A 25,547-nucleotide genomic window follows, 5' to 3' on the forward strand; every position below is an offset into this window, starting at 1 on the left:
TTGGAATTTTTTCCTTCTGCGAGGCTGACTGTTTGGTTTTAATAAGCAGCGGATTGATGTGGTAAGGAAATACAAAAATGTATACAACCCTGCCACGGGAAAAGTTTCTCATTAAATCTGGTTGATTGCACATACACAGACACCCCCCACAGGAACCCCCACCCTGTCGCAGGCAAAGCTTCTTGCAGATGAACATGCATCAGGATTCTCACCTGTACGATTTGGAATCCATGTATAAATGTTAAAAACATCAATACTGAGCTCTTCATCAATTAAATAGTACTGAGGAATGTGAAAGGCTGAACTAGATGTTGTGAAAGCAGAGCGCTCGGGTCATCTGTTGTGTGCAGACACCGGACAAGATGGCTGGGTCTGGAAAATGACTGGCATCCTCTGCAAGGAAAGCGAAACAAGCTTCTCGGACTGGTGGGGGATGTCATGTTGAGGTGGAGTTTAGGTAAAACACACCATGGGGGAGGGATATGACCTGCACAGCTCCTCCTCCTCCGTGGCAATCAGTCCTTTAGGGATCACGTGAACCTTAGCCGCGTTTCCGTTACAGCATATCACAAAATAAAGGTTGTATTTCTAAAATTTTGACAAAGTAGGGTTACAGGTGTTTCCACTGAAAAGTCATACATTTGGTAAAATCTCGTCCACTAGCAGGATGGAAATACGAAACATTTTTTTTTTGGGAGCAGCTGTTTCTGTAAAAGTGTTGTTCGGGGACACTACTGTGATATCATTTTATATCGACGTGTCTGGAAAAACCACCTGATTAAACACGCCTAAGTGATAGTCAACAGGCTGTCCTACATGTAGGTGTTACATTACCGTTTTTATTGCAATATTTAGGTTTTGTGCAATATAGAGGCAGGGGTAATGGAAACACAGCTAGTGAAGTGCAACCATGTCACAGAGTGCGTGCGTGTGTGTGTGTGTGTGTGTTTGCCTGCGCTTGTTTGTGTGTGTTGTCAGGTTTGACGTCGACTTCACAGAAGTCCACAGCTACATGACACGAGGCGAGGCGATCCTTCAGAGTCCTGAGTTCTCTGTGTCGCGCAAAGATGGCAGCATTCAGGAGCTGTACGACAAAGTGCAGGTAACTGGTGTGCTACCCCCACATCTCCAGTAAATCCAGTTATGATCCAGTTCACCACAGTGCAAGAAGAATCCAGATCTGTCTCACTGTGGTTGTGTTCCTGTGATACCGTGCCAGGTGTTCTGTGGTTTCTTGTCTCGCAAAGAGACAAGAAACCACATCTCAGGTTTTTATCAGGTTTATTTATTTGTTGTTTTCATTTGTGTTGTCAGCAAGCAGACACAGGCCATGTCCACACAGAGACACGTTGAGGTGGATCCACTAACGCTTTTCATTGTTGGACCATTTCTACGCGTTTTAAGACTGAAAATATCCTTCTTTTAAAAAATTTTTAAAAAAAATTGGACTCCAAATGAATAAATCTCAAGATGCAACCTTTTCCTTTCTATGTTTACAACCTATAAGCATAAATAAAATACTGTGAGGTGCTTGTTTTTATATTTTCAACTATAAACCATTTCTATAATTGATATTTGTTAGTAGCCTAATTAGTTTATATCAAACTTCCAAAAGATTCATTATAATCTCTTTTTATTTAAATCACTCTGATATCATTTTATAAGCATTTCTCTTAAGAATTCATGGTCATGAGTTTTAGTCAGTCATTTTCTGAACTGCTTAGTCCAGTGAAGGGTCGCGGACAAGCTGGAGTTTATCCCAGCAATTACTGGGCGAGAGGCAGGGTACACCTGGACAGGTCACCAGTCCATCACAGAGAGACAAACAACCATTCACACTCACTTCTAAGGACAATATAGAGTAACCAGTTAATGTAATATGCATGTCTTTGGACGGTGGGAGGAAGGCGGAGTATCCATACGTAGACAGGGAGAACACAAACTCCACACGGAAAGACCACCATTCGAGGCTCCCCCCAAGCAGAGGGTTGAACTAAATAGTCTGGCTATTTAGGCCACAGTGACCCAAAGTTTAGCCATACTTAATTTAAACCTTCCAATAAAGATATTAATGCAAACTTATAATCATGTGATTTTCTTTTAAGGAGCAAAAGTATCTGTATTTGTATCAGTACTGATAGAAAAAGTACCATGAAGTAATGGTGTCATGTTGGTAAAACCCATCAACCTCCAGGTCTGGCAGGTTTACAGCTGGCCTCTTTAAAAGTCACCACCTGGATTTAACTGAGATAATATGTAAGACCCTCCTACTGGATAATTCCTGCAGGGTGATGATTTTATTAGCTGCAAGTTATTTATCTCCAACTGATGCAAAAAAAAAAAGCAGCTGCTCGTTCCCAAACAAGCATGCTGACGGACGCACACAGTGGTTGTGGAAAAGGTGCTAGTCTGCCTAAAAAGGGTCAGATCATCTGCATCAAGCAGAGAAAATGTGAAGAGATGCAGAAACTACAGAACCTGGGTTAAAAACCTCCCAAACGTATTTTACACTGGAAGGATGGAACATCGTCTTCCATGAAGAAATGTGGTCAGAAAAAATGTCCCAGAAATCTCAAACTAGAAAAGAACTCTCTAAAACCAATCATTTTCAGCACCATGGAAACCAAATGTAGAGACTTACTGGAAAATGTGTTTGTGTTTAAAAAAACAGCACCGCTCACATGTCTGATGAGTATTTAACACTACAGAAAGTTCAGAAAACTCAAAATGACATCATAAAGACGCTTTAAGGCTGTTTAATTTCATTTTATTTTATTTTATTTTAGGCTAGTTGATACCATTCATTTTAGTATCGATCCAATACGAAGTAAATCCAAGTAAAGTATTAGCACACCGATACTTTTTATTTGAAATTACAGAATCCTTTATTGATTTTTGTGTTTAATTTTTTGTCATGATTATGCTCATAATAAAACAATTGCAGTTTTTTTTTTTTTTGTAATAAAGAGAAATTATAATAAACAAGCAATCTGTTGCTCCCTTTCATCACACATACCTGTTTGTGAATAAATAATATCAAAAGTACAAGTTAGCTAAACAACAGTAAAACCTACCATTGGTTGATTCTCATTCACATGTTTTGGCTTTATGTCCCCAAAGCCCTCTGCAAGAGGAACACCTATCTCGTCATGCTGGTATGGAACAATATCAATATTAGGCTTGGTATGGATACTACCAGTATTTGGGTTGATCTGCCAAGCCACAGTCATTTGGTTAAATCAGATGAAAGAAAAACAACAGTAAAACTCAGGACTATGTCTAATAGTGAAAGTTAGATTTCCACAGTGTGAATGAACCGAACAGCCAGAAGAAAACCGCTAATCAGTGAGGCTAACTGGAGAAAAAAAATTCAGTGAGCTGGAATAAAGTCATGTGGTCCAATGAGTCCACGTTGACCCTGTTTATCAGAGTAAGAAGAGACGTAGATGAAGAGATGCAGCCATCATGCCTAGTGCCTACTGTAAAGGCCTGTAGGGCCAGTACATGAGCTATGTAGTCTATAATCGGGGATTTCTGCAGTTGTCCAGGCTTCACCAGGTCCAACTCATGACATCAGCTGATATGCAATTACACTGAATGAGCAGGTTACTCCATCTTCCCTGATGACACGGCCTTATTCCAAGCTAACACCACCAGCTTGCATTGGACTCAGACTGGGAAAGAAGTTCAGGTAACAGGCAACATAAGTTTCCCTCGTGGACTGGCCACCGCAGAGTCCAGACCTGAACCCCACTGAGAAGCTGTGGGATGTGCTGGACAAGGCTTTGTGAAGTGGCCGGATTCTGCATCATCAGCACCTGATGTGATTGGCTAATAAAGCCTGATTAAAACAGAAAAATGAGTCAAATGTGCAGGAAAGTATAAAGTATGGACTTATACTAAAATAAACTAGAATTAAATTCTTAAACCCTGATAGTGTTCATCACTTTCTTAATGTAATGTTGTCCTGTTTACCTCTTCTTGTTGCTCCTTTGTCCTCTAACTCCTCCTCCTCCTCGTCCCTGTTCCTCCTCTGCAGGCCATCGACAGAGAGCGGCCGGAGAAGTACAGGAAGCTTCAGGAGGCGACGCGCACGGCGCAGACCCTCGTCGAGCAGGGTAACGTGCACACTCACACACTCCTCCACAGGCATGCACACCCTGTCTGTCCCCATGGTAACGCCTCCACCTGTCCCACCCACTCTCCTCGTCGCCATAGAAACACTGATGGAGAGGGAAATAGAAAGAGGGAGAGAAAAAAGACGTATCTGGCGGCGCGTCCTATCCGTCCTTGTGCAATTGTTGGTGTTCCTGAAAGCAAATAAAAAAAAGCTCCGTTTATACTTTTTCTTTTTTCTTTTAACCTTCTGTCAAACAAAACAAGCCAGAAGTGGTGAAAAACTTCCTATCAAGGTGTGAATCTAACTCTTCCCCTTCCGTTAGTGAGCAGCCTCTGCGCTGTCCGGTCTCTAACCACCTGTAGCAACGTGGATTTATTAGAAACTGTCTCTGTTGTTCTGTCCCCCCCCCCCCATCCCCCCCCATCCCAGAGGGAACGCGTGCTGAAGACATTGCTCAGGCAGCGGATCAGCTGAACCAGCGCTGGCTGGGATTTTGCGCCTTGTTAGCAGACAGGCTAGCATGGCTAGCTTACCAGACGAAGGTACAGACAGAAACCTGAATCATCATTTTAGATGATCTCACCTGGAATCGTGTGTTTTAATGTAAATGTGTGTGTGCTGCAGGTGCTGGCCTTCTACAACTTGTTTGAGCAGTGTGAGCAGGCGGTGGACACCAGTGAAAACTGGCTGAAGGTCCAGGCACCTCCAGCACCTGAACCAGAACCACTAAAGATCCAACTGGATCGATGTTGTGTGAGTACTGCCGAACACTTCCTGACTTTATCCGTCAGCTGATGCTCGGCTAAACTTTGAACAAATATTACATCTCCAGATTCAAACCAGTTGGGATGCTCATCAAGCCACATTTTATGACCAGTAGAACGTAAACTTGTCAAATGTTAAAACTGAGACATTTTATACGAGTTCATTTTAAGTCTGATGCAGGATTTGGTTCAGCATGGTCCTGCTGAAATCTGCAAGGTCTTCCCTGAAAGAGATGTTTGGATGGGGGCAGATGTTACATTTCAGCATTGATGGAGATTCACAGATGTGGAAGCTGCCTACGCCATCGACACCAATGCAACCCCATCCCATCAGAGATGCAGGCTGATAACAAGTTGGATGCTCCCTCTCCTCTTTAGTCTGCAGGACACGCCATCCATGCTGTCCACAAACCATTCCACATAATTTTAAATGAGCTTTGGTCCAAAGAAGACGACTGTGTTTCTGGATCCTCTTCACATATGATGGAGCTTTAGCCTGCATGTGTGGATTTCAGGGTGGACTGTGAGTCCATGCACTGGTTTCTAGTAGAGAATCATGTTTAAGTTCAAGTTTATTTATATAGCACATTTTTTACAGCAGCAGCTGCCCGAAGTGCTGAACAATAAAACAACAAACAAAAACACTCCATAATGCAAACCTGGAATAAAAACGAAAAAATAAAAAATAAAAGTAAAAATTAAAATACACAAAGGATATGCTCAGGTTTGATTTAAAGCCGGTGCAAAAAAGTGGGATTTAAGAACAGACCTTAAATTGGAGACAGATTGAGCAGCTCTAACATGGATGGGAAGGCTAGTCCATAATTTTGGAGCAGCATCAGAGAAAGCTCATTCATCCCTGGACTTCAGTCTGGCAACTGGGACCTCAAGTAAGAGTTGTGAAGAGGACCTCAGAGTCCTGGCCGGAGCATCCTGGTGGAACAACTCTGATAAAACAAGGGAGCCAAATCATTTAAGGCTTTAAAAACATGTCTGCTTTTATTGCAGAAGATCACCAGCATTCAGGCTTTTGCCAGCATACAGAGATTCCTTCTAATTCCTGATGTTTTGATGATATTATGCACTTTAGACAGTAGGACCTTCAATGTCCTAATAATTGTACATTGAGGCAAATTTTTCAGAAACTGATGAACTTCTGTCCATCTTTCCTCCTGAGAAACTGCCTCTGAAAGGCTCCTGGAGGAGCGTTTGACAACTAATGAGGTTTACTGGCAGCAGGTCAGTAACATGAGGTGTGTCCAGCTCCGGTCCTCGAGGGCCACAATCTTGCAGGTTTTCCATGTATCTCTGCTCCAACATACCTGACTCAAATGAACCACACACAGTGCAGAACTTCATTGGCTGTTGGATCTATTTCTTGGAAGCCAGGTGTGTTGGAAAAGAGATTCATGGAAAACCTGGAGGATAGCTGCCCTCAACGACCGACTTTGGACACTCAATGATCTGCAGGGTATAATACCATCAAAACATTCAGAGAATATCAATCAATTGATCAAAATTTATTTATATAACACTTTTCATACAAAAGTAGCACAAAGTGCTTTACAAAATAAAATAAAACAAGGTTAAAAACACGCCTTCACAGACGAAAACATAGACTTACCCACATAAACTCACTTTTCACACACACTCGCATAGATAAAACACATAAAACATTCTCATCAAAGCTGTCTTAGGGATCCACATTGGGACACTAATCATGACTATAAAGGCCACCGCCTGGAAAAAACCCCATAAATTTCAATAAGAAATGTAAATAATTTAAATGACAATCATAAAAAGAGAGGATGGGTCTTGAGCCGACTTTTAAAAACCTCAACAGTATCCACCATCCTCAGGTCCTCCGGCAGACCGTTCCACAAATGTGGAGCATAAAAACAAAAAGAAGACTCACCATTAGTCTCTGTTAAAATGTTTGGAATTTGTAAAAGTCGCCTATTAGAGGACCTGAGGACCCTGGATGGCTCGTAGTACCTGAGGATATCCAGTAAGTAAGAAGGCCTGAGGCAGTTAAAGCTTGTTACATCCTCCACGAGAAGCAAGATCTGAGTTCTTTCTCTCGAGGCTGCAAGAACAATAAAAAACGTCGTCTTCGTCAGGTCCATACATCCTCCAGGAGAAGCACATCTGCAGCGGGGAGGGATCATTGCAGGGGGCGATGTCTGCTTTATGTGCAATGAACCCGGTTGTTACCTCCAACAAGGAGGTTATGTTTTTCCCCGCGTCTTTTTGCTCAAGATAACTCAAAAGGTTACAGAGGGATTTTTATAAAAATGTCAAGAGTTGTTGGAAATGTGAAAATGAGCTGATTAAATTCTGGTGGTGATCCGGATCACCGTTTGGATTCTTTAACATTGTGCTTGGCGGAGGTTTCTGCTCTCCGAGTGCTTTTTCTAGTTTCATATTTAACGAGCAACTTCGTCCGCGGCAGGGCGGGTTGTGCACGCGGCTGGCTCCGAGCGTTTTAATGCCACATGTAAAAATCTTTGTACTTTCTCACCACCTTGATCAGCTGTTTTATCAAATCCGTTTTGCCGGCAACAGCAAACACACAGAAGCAAAAACTCCGCTTCATGTTTTCTCTGTGTTAATGACGCCCACCTCCAATGTCCGACCAATCACATGCCAGCCTGGTGTGTCGAGATCTGTCTTCAAACACGTCCGTGAGAACAAAATGACGTCATTTTCTTCTCGGAGCCTCAAGAACAGGAAAAAAGTTCTCGCTTCTCGTGGCGTATGTAACAGGCTTAAGAGTCTTAAAAGCGATTAGTAAGACCTTCAAATCAAGCCTGAAGCGAACTGGAAGCCAATGCAGAGACTTTAGGGTGGGGGTAATGTGGGCTCTCTCTCTGGTCCCAGTAAGAAATCGTGCAGCAGAGTTCTGCAGCAGCTGCAGAGGTGCTACAGTTTCTCTGGGAGACCAGAAAGAAGACTATCACAATAATCCATCCTACAGGTGATGAAGGTGTGGAGGAATCTCTGTGTGCAGGGGACACTTGGTGTCTTCAGGCAGTATTATGTTCTGGAAATCACCACATGGACTCACTTGTCCAATGCTCACCCAGTTGTTTTTATTTTTGTTTTGTTTTTTTAAGCTTCACATCTGAGAGACTCTGCCTCTCTGAGATGCTCCTTGTATACCCAGTCACTGACCTGTTCCCAGTTAAACCAGTCATGTTCTCCTGTTGCAACATCTTACAGACATGTTGCTGCATCAGATTAATATTTTCCCTCAAATGATAAAATGTCTGTTTCATCATCATGTTGTTTGGAATAAAAGCTGACTTGATGAGATTTGTTCTCAATTTTATTGTATTTTAGTGAACATTTTGCACAGCGTACCAGATGTGTTTTTGGAACTGTGGTTGTATTTAAGTTGAAGTATTTTACTTTACTTTGTATTTTGTTCATTTTACAATAATTTCATTGATTGAATTTCTTCATTTTTTCATGCATCTTTCCTCAGCACTGTTCTGTAAGTACTCTACGTATATATAAGATACACAGATAGATATTTAGGTAGAACTTTCTCTCCTTTCAGCCCAGATCCTCCAGATGTTCGGGGAGCATTTTGATCTGCAGGAACATCTGGAGTGGGCTGAACAGAGCTAAACATGTCTAAGCATGGTGTTTCATCTCTCAGCCTCTCAGTCATCTCCACCTGAGCGAGCCGGTCGAGCGAGCTTTGGGATAAATGAGGAGAGAGAGAGCTCTTTAGAAAACGCATCTCCTGGTTTGAGACTGCTTTGGAATTTTATCAAATTATTAAAACACTTTAAAGTCCCATCATCACCGTCAGCATTTAAACCCAGAGATGTAAATATTAGATTTAATCCCAACATTGTAACAGTCAAACAGATTATTGATCGAATGCGTCTGATTTGATTTTTTTTTTTTTTATGTTTAATCTGAATCTTGAAGCCGGATGATTCGTGAGGTTGATGAATATGCTCTTCCTCCCAACAGGAGGAGGTGGCCCGCCTGTCCTCCCTCCAGCCTCAGGTGGACTTACTGGAAAGTCGGCTGCAGGAGCTGAAAGAGGAGAAGGAAGGCGAGGAAGACTCTTCGGCCTTTCTGGATGCTGACATCAGTGCCTTCAAAGAACATTATCAGAAGGTCCTGGAGGACCTGCGGGCAAGAGAGAGGCAGCTACAGCGAGGTGAGGCATCATTCGCCTCTTCATCTTCTTCACTGTAACTTACTGCGGCTGCTTCTGTTTCTGCCGGCAACTGTTAACATGTTTCTAGTCAGACATCATCGTCATCACCAGGACCAAACAGAACAGCTGAATAATGACTGACATCCAACTTTCCGTTCATCGATGCTGAAAATGTACTTCAAACGGAGATAAACACACAACTGTAGTAAACGTGCTTTTTTCTCTTTCTTTTGCACCGACACACAACGTCAAACATCTGGGAAACTGAGAACACAAAGAAATCAATGAGCCTTGTTATGTTTCATCGTTTCTTTTCAAGGTAAATGCAGCCAAAAGGTGCTTTATGTGAAAACACACATCAAACCATTTTTTTTTAAAAAAACACCCGCACACACACATGTGTGCTCCAACCTTTCGTCTCTTCAACTAAATATTATGACGGAAATAAACATCTGGCTCGTCGCTGCCATGAGGAAACCAGGAGAAAACTTAACCTGAGCAGGTGGTTAACCAGGTTAGGGTTAACCTAACCAGGAACCACCCAGATCAGGACAACTACAGGACGCCCTGCAGCCAGGCAAGGCGATCCCCATGGCAACGACCCTGTAGCCCGAGCAGTCAAAGCCTCCCAGCATGAAGAATCCCCGTGTCTTCCTCTTCCATATGATCCATGTTGGGGGGCCTTTTCCTTCTTGTGAGACCAGTCTTGTTTCCACTGAAAATGTGAGCTCTCTCATTGCTTTTTGGGAGATGACTGTTTCAACGAGTTTCCATCAAATCGTTGTTTGTTTTCAGTTTGTCTGCGGCTGATCTGGAATATCTGCACTTCTCCAACATGCGCGGGATGGAAAATAACTCATGTTTATTTTCTCACTAAAACAGGAGCATCATGTTATTAAATCTGCATGAAACAGTCAAAAGAAGTTGATTTATTTCTAAATTTGACGTTTATTTTAATCAGGACAGAAGTTGATTGACGACCTGAAAGGCTGTAAATTTTCTGTTTTCTGATCAATAATCAACCAAAGATAAATTTCTTGACCTTTAACTGAGATGATTTTAATGTCTGTAGTTTTTTATCAGTGGTGCTAAAAATGTTTCAGTCTGTCTTCCTGTGTTCTTCCAGTTTTGGAAAGTTTGCCTCCAGCAAGATATAAGGAGACCGTATCGACTCTGTTGGCATGGTTACAGCAGTGTGAAGCCAAACTGGCCATCCCATCAACAGCTGTGACAGAGTACCCTGTCATGGAGCAGAGACTGAAAGATGTTCAGGTACACATATAAATCCCACAGGCATGTTTCTACATGTAATTCAAATTTTTATCTATAAATGATTGAAAATCTTCATATTTTGGTGAAAACAAATCCAAACTCCACGTTTGCACTGAAACAAAAAACAAGAACTGGACCATTTGCTCTGATGTTGTCATTATAATTCCTTTCAGCTCAGTGAACATTCGGCACGGATCATTTTCAGACATAGTTTCAGCTTTAAAAGCACAAAAATAACCCCCAACCTGCCGTTAGCACGTCTGGACCTTCACACGCTGCTCAGCAGATGCACGTCAAGGCTCAGTAGGTTCAGGTGCAAAGTGGATTCTACCAGTGTGAAACGTTTTAATCAGTTTTTTTACTACAAGTAATGAAATTATACAGCCGCCGGCGTTGCGGCGCAACATTCTGGAAGGGTGTTTTCTTCTCTGAGAGGAATCGGATGATTTGCACTGTTAACTAAAAGCTTTAACGCTGTGAGAACGGTGATGCAGACCGACGTCCTCACTCACAGTTTCATCATAAAATCCACTCAGAATGAACCAGTTGGAAATCTGACTGGGCTAAAACTGCACCAGTTTAATGCTTTCATCAGGAAAACCGGATCTGTACAGCAGATAGTTTTAAGAAGAATGGGCCTCATTCACCAGTATATACTCCTAATATTAATGGTCCAGAAAAACACTTTGTTTTGTGTTTCTCCACTCAATAATTAATCACACAAATGATACAATAAACATTTAAAGGGTTAAAAGTCTAAAACTCATTTTTTGTAAGGAAGTGTTTTGAGCATTTTTAAAATATTTGAAGTGATTAATGAAAAAACAAACAAACAAGCAAATAAAGATTTTATTGCCGTCTTTCTACAGGTGCATTTACGTTTTTGTCAGAGATCCTCAGGAGGATGTGACACTATGTAGAAAATATGAACGCATTTATCAATTTTGCTGCTCATCTTCGACATGTGTATAATTAATCACCACCGAAGACTTTGCATCATTTATTATCTGGAGAATACATTAGTTTTGTTGGTTTTTTTTATAATAAATAATATAAAAATTTGGATAAATTAAACTGACATTTAAAGGTTGACAGTCAAATCAAAATGGCAGAATGTTTGCTTGTTTTGAGCAGGTCTAATGGTTTTAAGATGATTTATGGAAAATAAGTTGAGTTATTATGATTTTACAGCAAATTCAAGCATAAACGGCTCTAAGAGCCCAGTTCACACACTGCCATACACCCCGTCTGATCATTCTGCCAACACACTATCTAGCAACAATGCTTCAATTCCAACCAGTCACAGGCTTGGATGAAGTCATCCTGATTGGCTGCTTCATTGGATCTTATGACTCAGAAAAAGATGTTTTCTTCGTCAAGATGAGTTGCTCTTTAATAAAATTCATGACAATATGTTTTATTTACAAATGATTTATTCCACATATCTAAAGTACATTTATTTTCTACATAACAAGCACCACATGATTTTCAACCATGTTTACTGACATAAATGGAAACTGGTTGTCTGGATGTTGATGTCTGGTTGGTTTAGCTCCGCTTGCTAGGCTAGCAGCAGGAAATAAGAGGGAAAGACAAGTTCTAGCTCCAGCTAGCTTAGCGAAATAAAATTTATAAATTTCACCGATGTCAGTCAGCGTGGTGAAAATAATGTGACAGTGCTTCCTGGAAAATAAATCGTTTATGATTTATGTAATAACATGAAAATAAGATGTAATAATAATAATAAATCCATGTGAGCTGAGCAGCAGAGATGAGCCTGTCGGTTACAGACATGAAAAACTTGCCATCACCTCCCTGCTGAACAGCTGGTTCTGTTGTTGAATTGTTGTTTTTAACAGATCGGATGATTGAAATCAAGTGTTTTTCTGATTAATGTGGTTCCAATTAAAAGGGAAATCAATAAGCTTTCCAACCGTAAAAGATTTATTACCAAGAAACTTTGTTACAATAAAGAAATAATCTACCAAACATACATTTCCCAACTTTTTGTGCTAAACTGCATAAATTTACAATGTTACATGTTGTAAAACGCAGATTTTAATTGAAGCAGCAGGCAAATGATACCTTCAGGGACCTGAAGCTAAACAGGGAACACAAGAAATTCATTGATATGAATGATTTAGTGACATCCAACATGCATCTGTTTAACATTCAGACAGTGAGCTGCAGCTTCTCTGCTGTTACTGCACGTGCACGCTCGGCCCTCTCTTGGTCACGGTACTGAGATCAAGTCTTCTGCTGTAGCTTGAGATTAATTAGAATTGCAGATAATTATCACAAATTCATCCTGCATGCTGATAAGTTATTAAAATTCTGGTCATCTCATGACTTATAGATGGAGTATTTCACACACATCTGTCAGAAATGTCCACACATTACTGCTGCTCATTGTCTTTACTTAAAATAATGAGCTTCAGGTGGACTTTCCTCCTGTCTGACTGCTCCAGATGAGTAAGAGCCTGTGGGGGATTGTGGGTCTGTCTCCCCAAACTCTGCTCCTCTACCTCAGGCTGAAGATGTGGATGTCTTTGCTGTTGTCAGACTGTAGCACTCTTCTGCTGCCAGCCCGAGGTTGAGGGAGAGTGAAGCTTAAAACTACTAGCTAGACTCGGTCAGGGTCAATAAATAAAAAAAAATATAATCAAATTAAAGGTGATTCTGTTAAAATGTTGGGGTTAACTCTTCTTTTGGCATTACAGACACAAACCATAGTTTGCACTTCTCAAGCAGCTAAAGCAGCAACTTGGTCCAGAAGATATCCTTCCATTCTTTTTACATCTTTTTCATTCTGTCTTTCCATGCATACCTTTCCTCCAGGCTCTCCAACTGGCTCTGACTGATCACCAGGGGGAGGTTGACTACCTGACCGCAGCTGTTGAGCAGGTGTTTCAGAAAGCTCCACCGGACATCAGCCAGAAGTAAGTATCAACTCACCTCAGACTCAACAAAATTGCCACAGAGGTCTAAAAAATCAAATCAAATCAAACTTTATTCAGAAAGCACTTTTCATTAAAAAAGTAGGACAGTGTTTACACAATAAAACACATTTGGCTTATTGAAAACACAAGTTTTTACGGTGTAAAAGGATGCTAACTGGCTCTAAGTCAGTGACCCTCACTGTTAATTCAACAGGAGCCAAACTCAATATACCAAGACAAGAGGAAAAAAAACAAAGCATTCCCATACTACGTATCCTGCTAATGTACCAAATCAGTAAAATTCAGCTTTTTAACCAGGAGTAACACAATGAGTAAATGGCATTATGATGCAACAGTATGTGGTGAAAATTCAATAATGCCTCCTGAGTCTGGGTGTTTCTTTTTCAATATATGTATATTTACAGAAGTACCGACGGAGCAGCTCTTTGGCGTAGTCAGGTACAGCTGAAATCAGCCAAAACTGGCAACTATAACAGGGTCAGTTAGGACCATTAGGAGAGCAAAGTTTTTGTAAGCAGCCTGCACCTCTTGTTTGTGTAGAGTACTGCACTGTTGAGGAACATGAGGACTTGTTTAGATAGCATTTTCAGAAAACCAGTGGCTACTTCACGAGCTGCAAATCAAGAATCGGTGAGCTGCATGCGGCTTGCGAGCCGCACAATGAGTAACACTGCTCCGAGTCATCAGAAGACACAGTGATGTAGAGCTGTGTATCATCAGCATAGCGGAGAACCACAACGGTTTCTGACATAAAAGTTTCCCGGCTAAAACCCCACAAGTTTATGTTTTATGTAACTGTTCTCTGTTATGTTGTGATTCCTTTGTTCCTCATTTAGTCTGTGTCTAACAGATGTTGTGACACAATCCACAATCTGATGCTGCAAGCCACAAACAGCTGTTATCCACCGATTAACTTTCCATCTGGTGGATGTCTGGTATTCAGCTTGTTGCATACTCTACAAGATGCAAGGCCACGAGACACAGTTGTGGGCATCTTGCAGCTTGTTCTCGATGCATCATCCGAGCAGATCGTTCTCCTCATGTTGGGCTGAGAAGTTTTCTGTGATTGGTCGGACATTTGAGTTGGGCGTGGTTAACTTGGAAAAGCATGAAGCGGAAAGTTGTTGCTGATGCAGGTTGAACGGACGGTTTTAATAAGCAGCTGATAAAGATGGTAAGAAAGTATAAGTTCATTATGTGACATTTAGACACAGACTCTGTTGTGTTCACAACCCCGCCCTGCCACATTCAAAGTTTGTCATTAAACGTGAAACTTTAGAAGCACTCTGAGAGGTCAGACCTCCATCATGCAGCTCATTTCCAGCCGATGTTTTCGTCCTACATTCATTTTATATGGATACATTATTAGGTTCATAGATGCAATAATAAATAATCCACAATGTCTTGGTTATATTGTGTTGTTTGTTGCATGTTTATGTCTTCATTTGTTCTCCTGCAGTGATGAAAATTCCTAAATTTCCCTATTTTCTACAGTTCTGGATGGTAGTATCCAGACTGTTCCCGGGATCCAAATTTATCTTTAATATTTTGTAAAACCTGTTGGGAACTTGGGAATTTTTGGACCAAACACCCTGAACATTTATTGTGTAGTTGTATACATATATATTAAAATGGCCCAGAAACATTCCTAGATCCAGAGGTAGATTCTGATCACTCTCACACTTTATTTGGAATCTAAGTTAGACCAAGGCTCATTCTCAAAAACCATCATTGCGCATAACAACACAGAACACCCCCCACCACCACATTATGGGCAAGGCTTCTTGTGGAGTATGAACCAACCAACACAAACTTTTTTCTTGTTAGAGTGGGCTTCCAAACAGGACTTCTTACAGAGCATGTAACAAGCTTTAGTAACATAATATATACATTTAAGAAAACTTACTGAATGATCGCAAAAAGCTGTATGAGTTTCTGTTGTATTGTAGGTATCGTGCAGAGATGGATGCCATAATGGCTCGTTGGAGACGACTGGGCTCCACACTGACAGATAACGCACAGAGAATCCAGGAGCTCATGGCCAAACTGATGCAGTTTGAGGTGATGAGAGGCAGACATAAAGAACAGGCTACAGCCTACATGTGGTTGTAGCCTGATTTTCTGTTTGTCTCTTTGCTTCAGAACGATGTCAAAACTTTAAAGAAGTGGATGGCGGATGTGGACGTCTTTCTGAATGAGGAATGGCCAGCGCTGGGAGACTCTGAAGCACTGGAGAAACAGCTGGAGCAGTGCACAGTAAGGAAAAACTGGGTCTGGGAACAGTTTCAGACCAAACAATGGGATTAAATACCAGCTGCTATGAGAAGAAGACCAACTGGTCTCTCCTCTGCAGGCTCTGGTGAACGACATCCACACCATCCAACCCAGTGTCAACGGTATAAACGAAGTGGGTCTGTACCTCAAGAAAGAGGCTGAGCCGCCATTTGCCATCCACATCCAGAAAGAGCTGGATGAGCTCAACGCTCAGTGGGAAAACATCTGCAAACAGGTAAGCAATGTCCACCTGCATTACGTAGTTACCTTTATGTGCCTTTGTTGATAATTATCGGCTTTCTTTATAAAGGCGTACGCAAAGAAGTCCGCTCTGAAAGGGGGCCTGGATAAGACCATGGCGCTGCGGAAGGAGATGCAGGAGATGCAGGAGTGGATTAACCAGGCTGAAGAAGACTACCTGGAGAGAGACTTCACCTACAAGACGCCTGAAGAGCTGCGAAAGGCCGTGGAGGAGCTGAAGGTGAGAAAGAAGAGCAAAAAGATTTTAGCTTGAGTCATTGGGTTATATTCTCCCTTTCTGTGCATCAGAGGGCGCAGGAGGAGGTCCACTCCAAGGAGCTGAAGGTCAAACTTCTGACAGACAGCGTGAACAGCTTCATCGGCAAAGCCCCTGCCACGGCCCATGATGCTTTGCGCTCAGAGCTGGACGTACTTACAGCCAACTACCAGCGCCTGTGTAGCCGTCTGGATGGAAAATGTAAAACGCTGGAGGTACCATATCCGGACGTCCCTGTTAGCAACTCCTCGTGCTCATAGATGATGTTGTCAGTCAGTGAGGAGTTTTTTTCATCCATGTGAACGTTTTGCAGGAGGTGTGGGCGTGCTGGTGCGAGCTGCTGTCCTACTTGGAGCAAGAGAACGCCTTCCTGGACCAGCTGGAGCAGAAACTGGACGAGACAGAAAACTTGCAGGGAGGAGCAGAGGAGCTGCAGGAGGCACTGGATGTGAGTATGAGGAGGAGACTGTGGAAATGTTGGAATGCCCGGTAGGATGTTAATAAAACAAAATGCAATGATGGATGCAGGAGGTGGTTCAGTATTGTCTTGCTGAAATCTGCAAGGTCGTCCCTGACAGAGGCATTGTCTGGATGGGAGCAGATGTTACTCTAATGTTGAGGAACATTTTTCTGAAATTGACCCAGTTTGTCTCAGATTTAACCTTGAGCCTTGTCCCAAGCACACAGGGATTCCTTCTGATTTCTGAATCTTGTTTCTTTTTTATCCACATGTTATACAGTTTCCTGATATTTGGAATCAGAGATTTAGAATGACTCATAAGAAGAAGGAATAAATTCCCTGTAAGAGTGAGAAGTACTGTTTTTATTTGCAATTCTTTGAGTTGTTACACAGACTGTTTCCTTTTATAATTGAACCACTTGGCCATCATAAAAAATTGTATTAACCTCGGTTAAGCCGAGGTTGGATGGTCAGGACCCCAGAGGGGAGGAGATTCAGTCTAACAACCTGCCTCTGTGCAACATAAAAGCTGCTTTCAGGCATCATAGCAGATAAAAAGAGGCTTAACACACGAGCAGGACCCAGAAGGATATTGGGAGTAACACCATGGTGGTTAAACACCAGCGTCTGATTGACAGAACTGTCACACAAATCTGTCAGATGGACAAATCCCTGCGGTGGATAGATTGACCATAAGAAGGACAATGACTCAGTGCAGATGCAGGAATACTTGGAGCTGCATCAACAGGCCACTGAGAGCCTTCGGGGGGAATGTTGGAGAGAATTGTGGAGGCCATATAAAACGCAGGAACAATCGCAGCACACATCTACTTCCACAGTTACTGTTAGATACAGTAAAATAAAGACTGCGGGTTCGCCTGAACGTCAACCAGATCGTATGGCTCTGAGTTAACACAAGGAGGACAAAGTTATCAGGAGAATGTGTACGTCCATCTGGAAAGATGCATCTTTTCATGACGTTTTCTTTCTGTCCATGTCTCCAGAGCCTGAATGTTCTTTTGCAACACCCAGAGGACAACAGGAACCAGATCAGGGAGCTGGCCCAGACGCTGATGGACGGGGGGGTTCTGGATGAGCTGATTCAGCAGAAACTGGATGCATTCAACACCCGATGGGATGAACTCATGGCGAGGGTAAGAGACTGTGTGGCCATCGATAAACGCATGGCTTTACCCATGCTGTCCAGATGGAACGTCTGTAGAACAGCTCAGGACTACCACTTCAGTTTCATCTGGTCCGACATGCTGTTTTAGAACCAGTTCTTGGGTCTCTTAAACCTTCTGCATTTGAGCTGGAGACCACCAGGTAACTGAACTCATCCTCTAACGCCTCGCTGCTGCTTTGATTTGGGTTTTGATCCGTAGCTTCATTCAGCTCCAGCTTTATTAGAAACGGAGCTATTGGAATTCAGATTCGTGCTTCAGACCTGTAAACCAGGAACCAACACATCCAGACCTCCTGGGCTGCAACACCTGGCTCACATGAAACAGTCCTCCTCCAGCCACTCAGAAGTATTGCAGGGACACATGTATGACCTGCCGGACCCTGAGGTCGGCAGCTACTGGTCCCTGGTCTAAGCCAATATTTGTCCCTGTTTTTGTAAGTAAGACTGTTTGTTGGTTAGTTTGGCTTCTGTGAAGAACATAAAACCAAACAGGTTCCAGCACAAGGTGGGGCCGGGATCCATGGGTTTATTAATATCTGCATGAAGTGGGTCCTCAAGGAAACGATGGGGGGAAGCTGTGGTCGTTTCTGCTCCCCGTACTTAAAACACCTGCATAAACACTTGCACTCCTCACACATTGTCAAACATCACTGCCCTCATACCTTCATGCCTACTTTGCTTGGCTCAGGACGTCCACTGGGGGGCGCTGTAGAGGTCAGAGTTCACCTCTGAGTTCAGAAAAGACGGGGATGATGGAGATTATTCGGATCATGCTCAGAAAGAGACATTAAGAGGCAGAGAAGTAAATGATGGTGGTCTGAGGCCATTAAAACATCACAGTTGCTTCTATTTTCTTTTGGCTGTTTCTTCAGTTGTACTGCTCGACACTGCCCCCTGTGGTTTACCGTGGTACTGTTCAATGTGCTACGCCTGGGTGCTCCAGAGCAGGTTAGCCATTCCACTTAGGTTGCCATGGTGACATAACCCAAAGAAGACTCAAAAAAAAAAAACCTCAGGTTAACTCTTAAGTTACCTGGATAAGAGCAGAACCAGCCGCCAGGCTGCTGCATCCTGACAGCCGGATGTTTAATTAACAAGGATTTTAGCCTCAACTTTTTCCTTTTTGTTGTTGTTGATGTTTATTATCTTCTATCTGTTTGGTCTTCTTGGATCATCAACACATGATGTGGATGAGTTACAAATGAAATGCCCTTTTGGGATCAATAAACCTGTCTTGAGTCTTGATGGCTAAATTAGAAACGCTGAGACCCAATCTCAACCCCCTCGTAAGCATTATGATTATGTATTGATTTGTGTGTGTGTGTGTGTGTGTGTGTGTGTGTGTTGTGGAGTCTCCTGACTCTTTATCCAGTTTGTAAATGATAAACTAAACTAATGGGAGTTTGAGAGCACTAGAAAGCCTCACATACATGCATTGCTCATATTGGAACATTGTGTGCAGCACAAGGGGCTCAGGACTAAACTTAGAGCCATTATCCTTCTGTGTGAGATTAGCATGCTCATTGCAGCCACACACACACACACTCAATCTCACACACACCGGCTCACATGGACCTGTATGAGGTAATGAGCGCGTTTCGAGCTAATCTGATGGCCAGTCAGTCAGTCAGCGGTGAGAAGAGTGAAAGGAGCCCAGCAGACGTTCGGCGGAGGAGGATCAGCTGTTTTGATTGTTGTTTCTGTTACTGACCAGGCAGCCTTGATGTAGCGGGCCACATAGAGGCAACATGAAGGACAAAGCCCATAGTCCCATCCTGAAGAGGGTACTGAGCTAGTTAGCTGTTAGCTCGTGTTTGCTAACGCCCCTGTGAAGTTTTCCATTTCAGGTCGTTTGTTGTGTTTCTGATGTGTGATGTTTGGTTTTCTCAGGCTGCGCTCAGACAGAGGGAGCTGGAGAAGAGCATCCAGTGGGCTCAAGAGAATGACAAGACCCTCAGACAGATCCAGGACGCTCTGGCCAACGCAGACCGCCACCTGACAGCATACCTGGCTGACCACATCGATGCGCAGCAGATCCCGCAGGAGGCTCAGGTACATCGCTTCCCTGCATTGTCGTCTTCTCTCTGCCCGTGTGCACGCATGTGCATAGAGATGTCCACATCCACAGAATGGTGCATGAGCCTGATCCTGCACATCTTTCTACGTAAAGCTCATTGACTGAAACTAAGCAGACACTGATAAGCCACCAACGACAACTTAGTCACGAATAAATGGCTATGAGGAGGAAAATAAAGGAGCCTGCAGGACAGCAGTGACCATGGAGACCAGAGCTGGGATTTATACTGGTTTTACCTCCACTCAGAGTTCTTTTCCATTCTAACCTGCTTTTAAACACTTCACTTTATAGTCCTGCAACGGAACAGCGGAGAAACGTGTCTCATGGATGAGTCCAGCAGGTTGTCCCTGCTTAAGTTTTAAACCTAAAACTTTCATTTTCTCACCATGAAGCAGAGCTTTATCCAGTTTCCATGGCAACAAAGCCAGAGTTTCTGTCACTTGCATATGGACAACATCTGCCACACGAGGAACTTTACAGTTCGACATGGCTGCCATGGCTTGTTGCGGGATTAAACGTGTTGTATCTGAGCAGATAAGTGGTTTCTGGACTTTTCCATAAAGCTTAAAACTATTTTTTTTAAAAAAACAAACTCTGTCCTACTGGCTGGACCTCACCTCACAGGTCGGTTTAAAACCACAGTGCTGTTCGTGTTACATGTTTACACATCTGGAGGGAAAGTTTTCCACTTTACAGTCATGTCTAAGAAGTTCCCTCCACTTCCTGCCGGGATTTACAGCCTCGAACATCGTCGAACGTTCGACTTGCAAACCTGATGAGCCAAGTCAGAGTTGCTCAAGTGTGACACCAAGTGGTCACTCCAGGTTTTACACAGTCGTCTTATGCTTCTAACCACTGCGATTTGTCATGAAGAAATCAGTTTTCCTTACTGCTAGAAAAGCTTGTGGTAATAAATGTGACATCGTTGGAAAGTCTCGTGATATTCCGTGTAAACGGAGGCGTGTTTGTGAGGAAATATGTCTGTAGGACGAGCAGCAGAGCTGAGTACACGTTTCGTTCCCATTAAAAACGTCCCTGCCAGTTCAAACATCTGATCCTGCTGCTGGTTAACCACCAAAATGCCTGATGAGCAGCAGATGTGATCATCTGGTGTCTGATCTGTGCTTGGCTGATCTGGACAAGCCAGTGCTCCTCAAAGCCAGTTGGGGTTATTTAGAACAAGTCCCAGTCGCATCCCATTATCTCCGAACTGAGGGCGAGTTAAAGATGTCAGAGACAAACCTTGAACTGGGCGTGTTGGAAGACAACGCGATAAGAAGACCGCCTGCCCCCCGTCAACGCTTAGGAACCGAAGACGTCTCCTCCAGGTTTCCAGGACGATGTGGAAGATGTTTGACGACTTGGCTCCCCGGAAATCATGCTTTACATTCACCCACTTCTCCTCTTGCGTTGAAGCATCTCTGTCTCGAGTCGGCTTGTTGGGGAGCGACTGGTAAACGTCGCTACCCGACTGGTTTCTACCCAGATGGGCAGAAACGGACTGGAAACTGAACCGGTCCTACATTTCACTTCACAAACAAGAAAAACCTGCGAAAAGTTTTATCTTCATCTGCTGGGAGACATTTACCTGCTACGAGATGCGTCTCCATCTGACAACATGGTCTCACACACACACACACACACACACACACACACACACACACACACACACACACACACACACACACACACACGCACACACCATGAACACACACACACACACACACACCCTAGCAGACTAATCAGAAATAGATCATGTAGTGATCACCATGATGAAGGAGAGATGGTGTGTGTGTTGGTATGTGTGGTTGGCATTTCTGTCTCTCACACACACACCCCCAAGAGGATGAGGGGATAACTCGTGTTGTGGACAGCTTCAGTATTTAAGGACATTTTTCCTGTTTAGGTTGATGCTGCCTCCCAGTGGTGAGACGAGGAACTGCAGGCGACGTTTCCAGTCTTCCCAGTATGATGGAAATGTGAATGTTTCTGTCTTCAGAAAATCCAGACGGAGCTGAGTGGACATGAAGCGACGCTGGAGGACATGAGGAAGAAGAACCAGGACAAGGATCCGTCCCAGAGGATCGTGGGACAGATTGACTTGACTCAGGTGCGTCCAGACCCAGAAACCAGACAGAGTCCTGCTCGCTGCCTCTTCCTACCTCCTCCTGCTTCAATATTTCTTCCTGTTTTCCAGAAAATTCTGGCGGATGTGTGGACAAAGTTCCGACTCTTCCAGAAGCCGGCCAACTTCGACTCCCGGCTGGCCGAGTGCGAGCGTGTGCTGGCTGGCGTCAAGGGTCAGGTGGGGCTGCTGGACATCCGCAGCGTGGAGCAGGACGTGGTGCAGTCCCAGCTGGAGCAGTGCATGGTGGGTAACTGCATCACAGTCAGAGCTGCTGGCTTTAAGTAGAGGCGGAGTTTGTAGTGGACGCCGCTTGTGTGTGTGTCCAACAGAAGCTGTACAAGGTGCTGAGTGAAGTGAAGGGGGAGGTGGAGACGGTGATAAAGACGGGGAGACAGATTGTCCAGAGGCAGCAGACGGAGCAGCCCAAGGAGCTGGACGACAGGGTGACGGCGCTGAAGCTGCTCTACAACCAGCTGGGATCACAGGCTAGTGCACCTCCCTACACACACACACACACACACACACACACACACACACACACACACACACACACACACACACACACACACGGTCCCACAGCTCTGGTTAACATGCTGGTTCCTGTTTGTAGGTGACAGAAAGTAAACTGGAGCTGGAGAAGAGCCTGAAGCTGTCGAAGAAGCTGCGTAAGGAGCTGAACGGGCTGACAGAGTGGCTCGCTGCCACGGACGCTGAGCTGACCAGGCGCTCTGCGGTGGAGGGCATGCCCAGCGACCTGGAGGCCGAGGTGGCCTGGGCGCAGGTACAGCACACACACGTCTGCAGACACACAACTTCACCGCAGAGCGCGGCTTCAAGACCGAGCTCGGGTTGATAGAAGATAAACATCAGATTTTATAGAAAAGAGGAGCAGATTGTAAATCTGATGCAGCAAAAAGCTGGAAAAGTAACATCTGGAGGAACATTTGACAACTAATTAGGTGACTAATCAGCAGGTTGGTGACATAACTGGGTATAAAAGGAGCATTTCAGAGAGGCAGAGTCTCTCAGATGGACAGAGCTTTACCAGGCTGAGACAAACTGGGTCTAAACGTTGTGAAAAAACACCCGACAAATGATTCTTCATAAAAATGTGAAAACTTTAAAGATCCCACCGTCTATAGTCATAGAAGGAATCTCTGTGCGCTGGGGACACTTGTGATTTTCAGGCATTTTGGACTGAAATTCACTGCATGGCCTCGGGAACATTTCTCATTCAGTTGTTTTTGGATTATTGCCTCACATCTGAGAGACTGTTGCTGCTCCTGTTCCAGCCTTTCCAGACGTGTTGCTGCATCAGATTCACACTCAGCTCACATTTTCCATGAAATCTGGTGTCATTTCTCTTTTACTGGGAATAGAATACAGGCTGAACAACTTGGTTCATCATTTCATTCTGTTTTTATTTATGTTCTAAACAACATTGCAGCTTTTTGGAGTTGTATTTGTAGAATATATGAACAAAAAATATTGTAGTTATCTCAAGATAAGGAAATATAATCCTCACCATCATCATCGTAGTTTAAATGTTGTTGTTTATGTGCATTAATGGAGTATATGTGATGTGATTTGCTGCTGATGCTCGCTGTGGTTGGTCAGTCCGTCCATGCAGAAAAGGAGCGGCGTCACCCTCAGCTGCAGGCGGTGGTGGACCTGGCCGAGGCTCTGAAGGCGGTGCTGCGGGGCCACGGCAGCCTGGTGGACGACAAAGTCAGCCTGCTGCACTGCAACTGGATCGCAGTCACGTCCAGAGCAGAGGAGTGGCTCAACCTGCTGCTGGTCAGACATGTAGACCAGTGAAACCAGTCTGCTGAAACCCTGCACGTCTCTGAGCTGTCTCTGCTCCGTGTCTCCCAGGACTACCAGCTGCAGATGCAGAAGCTAGACGGAGAGATAAAGGAAGTGAATGAATGGATCGATGGAGCGGAGAAAAAGATGGACGACATTGACAGTCAGGGACCGAATGACGCCGTGCTGAAGGTTTCGGCCGTTCCACAAGTCTGTTTCCTCATACGCCATCCATCGTTTCCTGCGTTGTTCACTTCCTGTTTGACCTGCAGGTGTTGCGCGCAGAGCTGGAGCTGACCAAAGCAAAGATGGAGGAAGTGAGGGCTTTGGCTCAAGAGCTGATGTCCACCAGGGGGGAGAATTGCCAAGCACAGGTGGGACCCAAAGTGGAGCAGCTCAACCAGCGATTTGATGTCATCTCCCAGCGCATCTCCTCCGGACTGGTACAACTCCTCCTCGTCATCACCTCATCAGATTATTCCACATCTTCTTCCTTCATGGGCTTGTTTTTGTCTGACAGACGGCAGCGTCGGCCAAGGAGCTGGAGCAGTACCACCGTGAAGCTCAGGTCTGGCTGGAGCTCCTGGAAGAGGAGGCCAAACAAGGGGAGAACCTGAAGGAGGAGGACTTCCAGGAGAACAAGGTGAGGAGCGGAGGCGGCGTCGGCTGGTGTGGATTCGATCTGAGGGTACTTACAGGCTGAATATGTGTGTGCAGAACTGTGAGGAGGACGCAGTGAAGGAGTTACTGCTGAAAGGAGAAAACCTGCAGAAGCGAGCGCTGGATCAGGACAAACGGGAGCAGATCCGACTGAAACACAACCAGCTCAACAGCAAGTACAACACCGTGAAGGTAGCGCCTTAAACTTCAGTGGCTTCTTACTCTGCTGCTATGTCTCTTACAACCCCAGTTGCTTTATTCCCAGCAGAACATGAACTACACATCAGATGTTAAACTGAGATATTTCCTGTAAAATGTGAATCGGATGCAGGATGTGGTTCAGTACGTTCTTGCTGAAATGCTCCACAGATGGAGCTTCACAGATGTGGAAGCTGCCCACGCCATCGGCACCAATGCAACCCTATCCCATCAGAGATGCAGGCTGATAACAAGCTGGATGCTCCCTCTTCACTTTAGTCTGCTTTCCACAAACAGTTCCATATCTTCATCCAGGTTTTCACTTTGCATCAAAACAGGAAATTGTCCTTGTCCCTGCCGCACAGAGATTCCTTCGGATTCTCAGAATATTGGTATTTTACACTGTAGATCTTTTCTGCTCAGGAACGTTTTCTGATGTGTTTTTTTATGTTCTGTTGGGAATAAAACCAGGGTTGATGACATTTGTGAATTCTGTTGTTATCTACATTTTACACGTTTTGGGGATTTTGGGTTTTATAGAACTAAATGAACTTTAGTCACATTCTGATGCTGTAATTTGTCAGGCGTGTGAGACCGTCCTGTGTGCAAACCGTAATGTATGTGTGTGTGTGTGTGTTTAGGACCTGCGTTTAGTCAGGAACAGAAAAGCCCTAGCCATTGCTCCCCAGTGGTACCAGTACAAACGGAAGTCACATGACCTGCTGGCCTGGTTGGACGACATTCAGCGCAGTGTGGACCAACTTCCTGACCCCCCTGAAGGAGAAAGGGTCAAGGTGAAAAGACCACACACCCTCACATTCCTGCTTTATAGTATTCACATACAGATGTTCACACCTGGATTCAGTTTGTTGTCTACGTTAACTCAGCTTCTGCTCCTCTTCCTCCATCTTTATAGGTACAAGTTACCTGTATCGCTCTGTTATC

The 25,547-nt window shown here is 44.0% G+C and overlaps 1 protein-coding gene across 4 annotated transcripts in view; it reads left to right on the plus strand.

Annotated features, from left to right (window-relative positions):
• The window catches only part of dmd (dystrophin), a 243,822-nt gene that overhangs the window by 146,737 nt on the left and 71,538 nt on the right, over window positions 1–25,547 (plus strand). For all 4 annotated transcript variants that reach the window (XM_079264012.1, XM_079264016.1, XM_079264013.1 and 1 more), the window contains 25 exons: window positions 979–1,102; window positions 4,040–4,118; window positions 4,550–4,662; window positions 4,745–4,873; window positions 8,872–9,064; window positions 10,191–10,336; window positions 13,175–13,275; window positions 15,246–15,357; window positions 15,439–15,552; window positions 15,650–15,805; window positions 15,881–16,051; window positions 16,120–16,302; window positions 16,401–16,535; window positions 17,552–17,701; window positions 19,624–19,785; window positions 21,810–21,920; window positions 22,008–22,181; window positions 22,268–22,423; window positions 22,549–22,719; window positions 23,556–23,735; window positions 23,814–23,936; window positions 24,017–24,187; window positions 24,265–24,387; window positions 24,462–24,596; window positions 25,244–25,396. In XM_079264012.1, the coding sequence (XP_079120138.1) occupies window positions 979–1,102; window positions 4,040–4,118; window positions 4,550–4,662; window positions 4,745–4,873; window positions 8,872–9,064; window positions 10,191–10,336; window positions 13,175–13,275; window positions 15,246–15,357; window positions 15,439–15,552; window positions 15,650–15,805; window positions 15,881–16,051; window positions 16,120–16,302; window positions 16,401–16,535; window positions 17,552–17,701; window positions 19,624–19,785; window positions 21,810–21,920; window positions 22,008–22,181; window positions 22,268–22,423; window positions 22,549–22,719; window positions 23,556–23,735; window positions 23,814–23,936; window positions 24,017–24,187; window positions 24,265–24,387; window positions 24,462–24,596; window positions 25,244–25,396 (3,565 nt within the window). The remainder of the gene's footprint in view (window positions 1–978; window positions 1,103–4,039; window positions 4,119–4,549; window positions 4,663–4,744; window positions 4,874–8,871; window positions 9,065–10,190; window positions 10,337–13,174; window positions 13,276–15,245; window positions 15,358–15,438; window positions 15,553–15,649; window positions 15,806–15,880; window positions 16,052–16,119; window positions 16,303–16,400; window positions 16,536–17,551; window positions 17,702–19,623; window positions 19,786–21,809; window positions 21,921–22,007; window positions 22,182–22,267; window positions 22,424–22,548; window positions 22,720–23,555; window positions 23,736–23,813; window positions 23,937–24,016; window positions 24,188–24,264; window positions 24,388–24,461; window positions 24,597–25,243; window positions 25,397–25,547) is intronic.

This window comes from Telmatherina bonti (genome assembly GCF_933228915.1).
Source record: "Telmatherina bonti genome assembly, chromosome: 24".
Taxonomy (NCBI): domain Eukaryota; kingdom Metazoa; phylum Chordata; class Actinopteri; order Atheriniformes; family Telmatherinidae; genus Telmatherina; species Telmatherina bonti.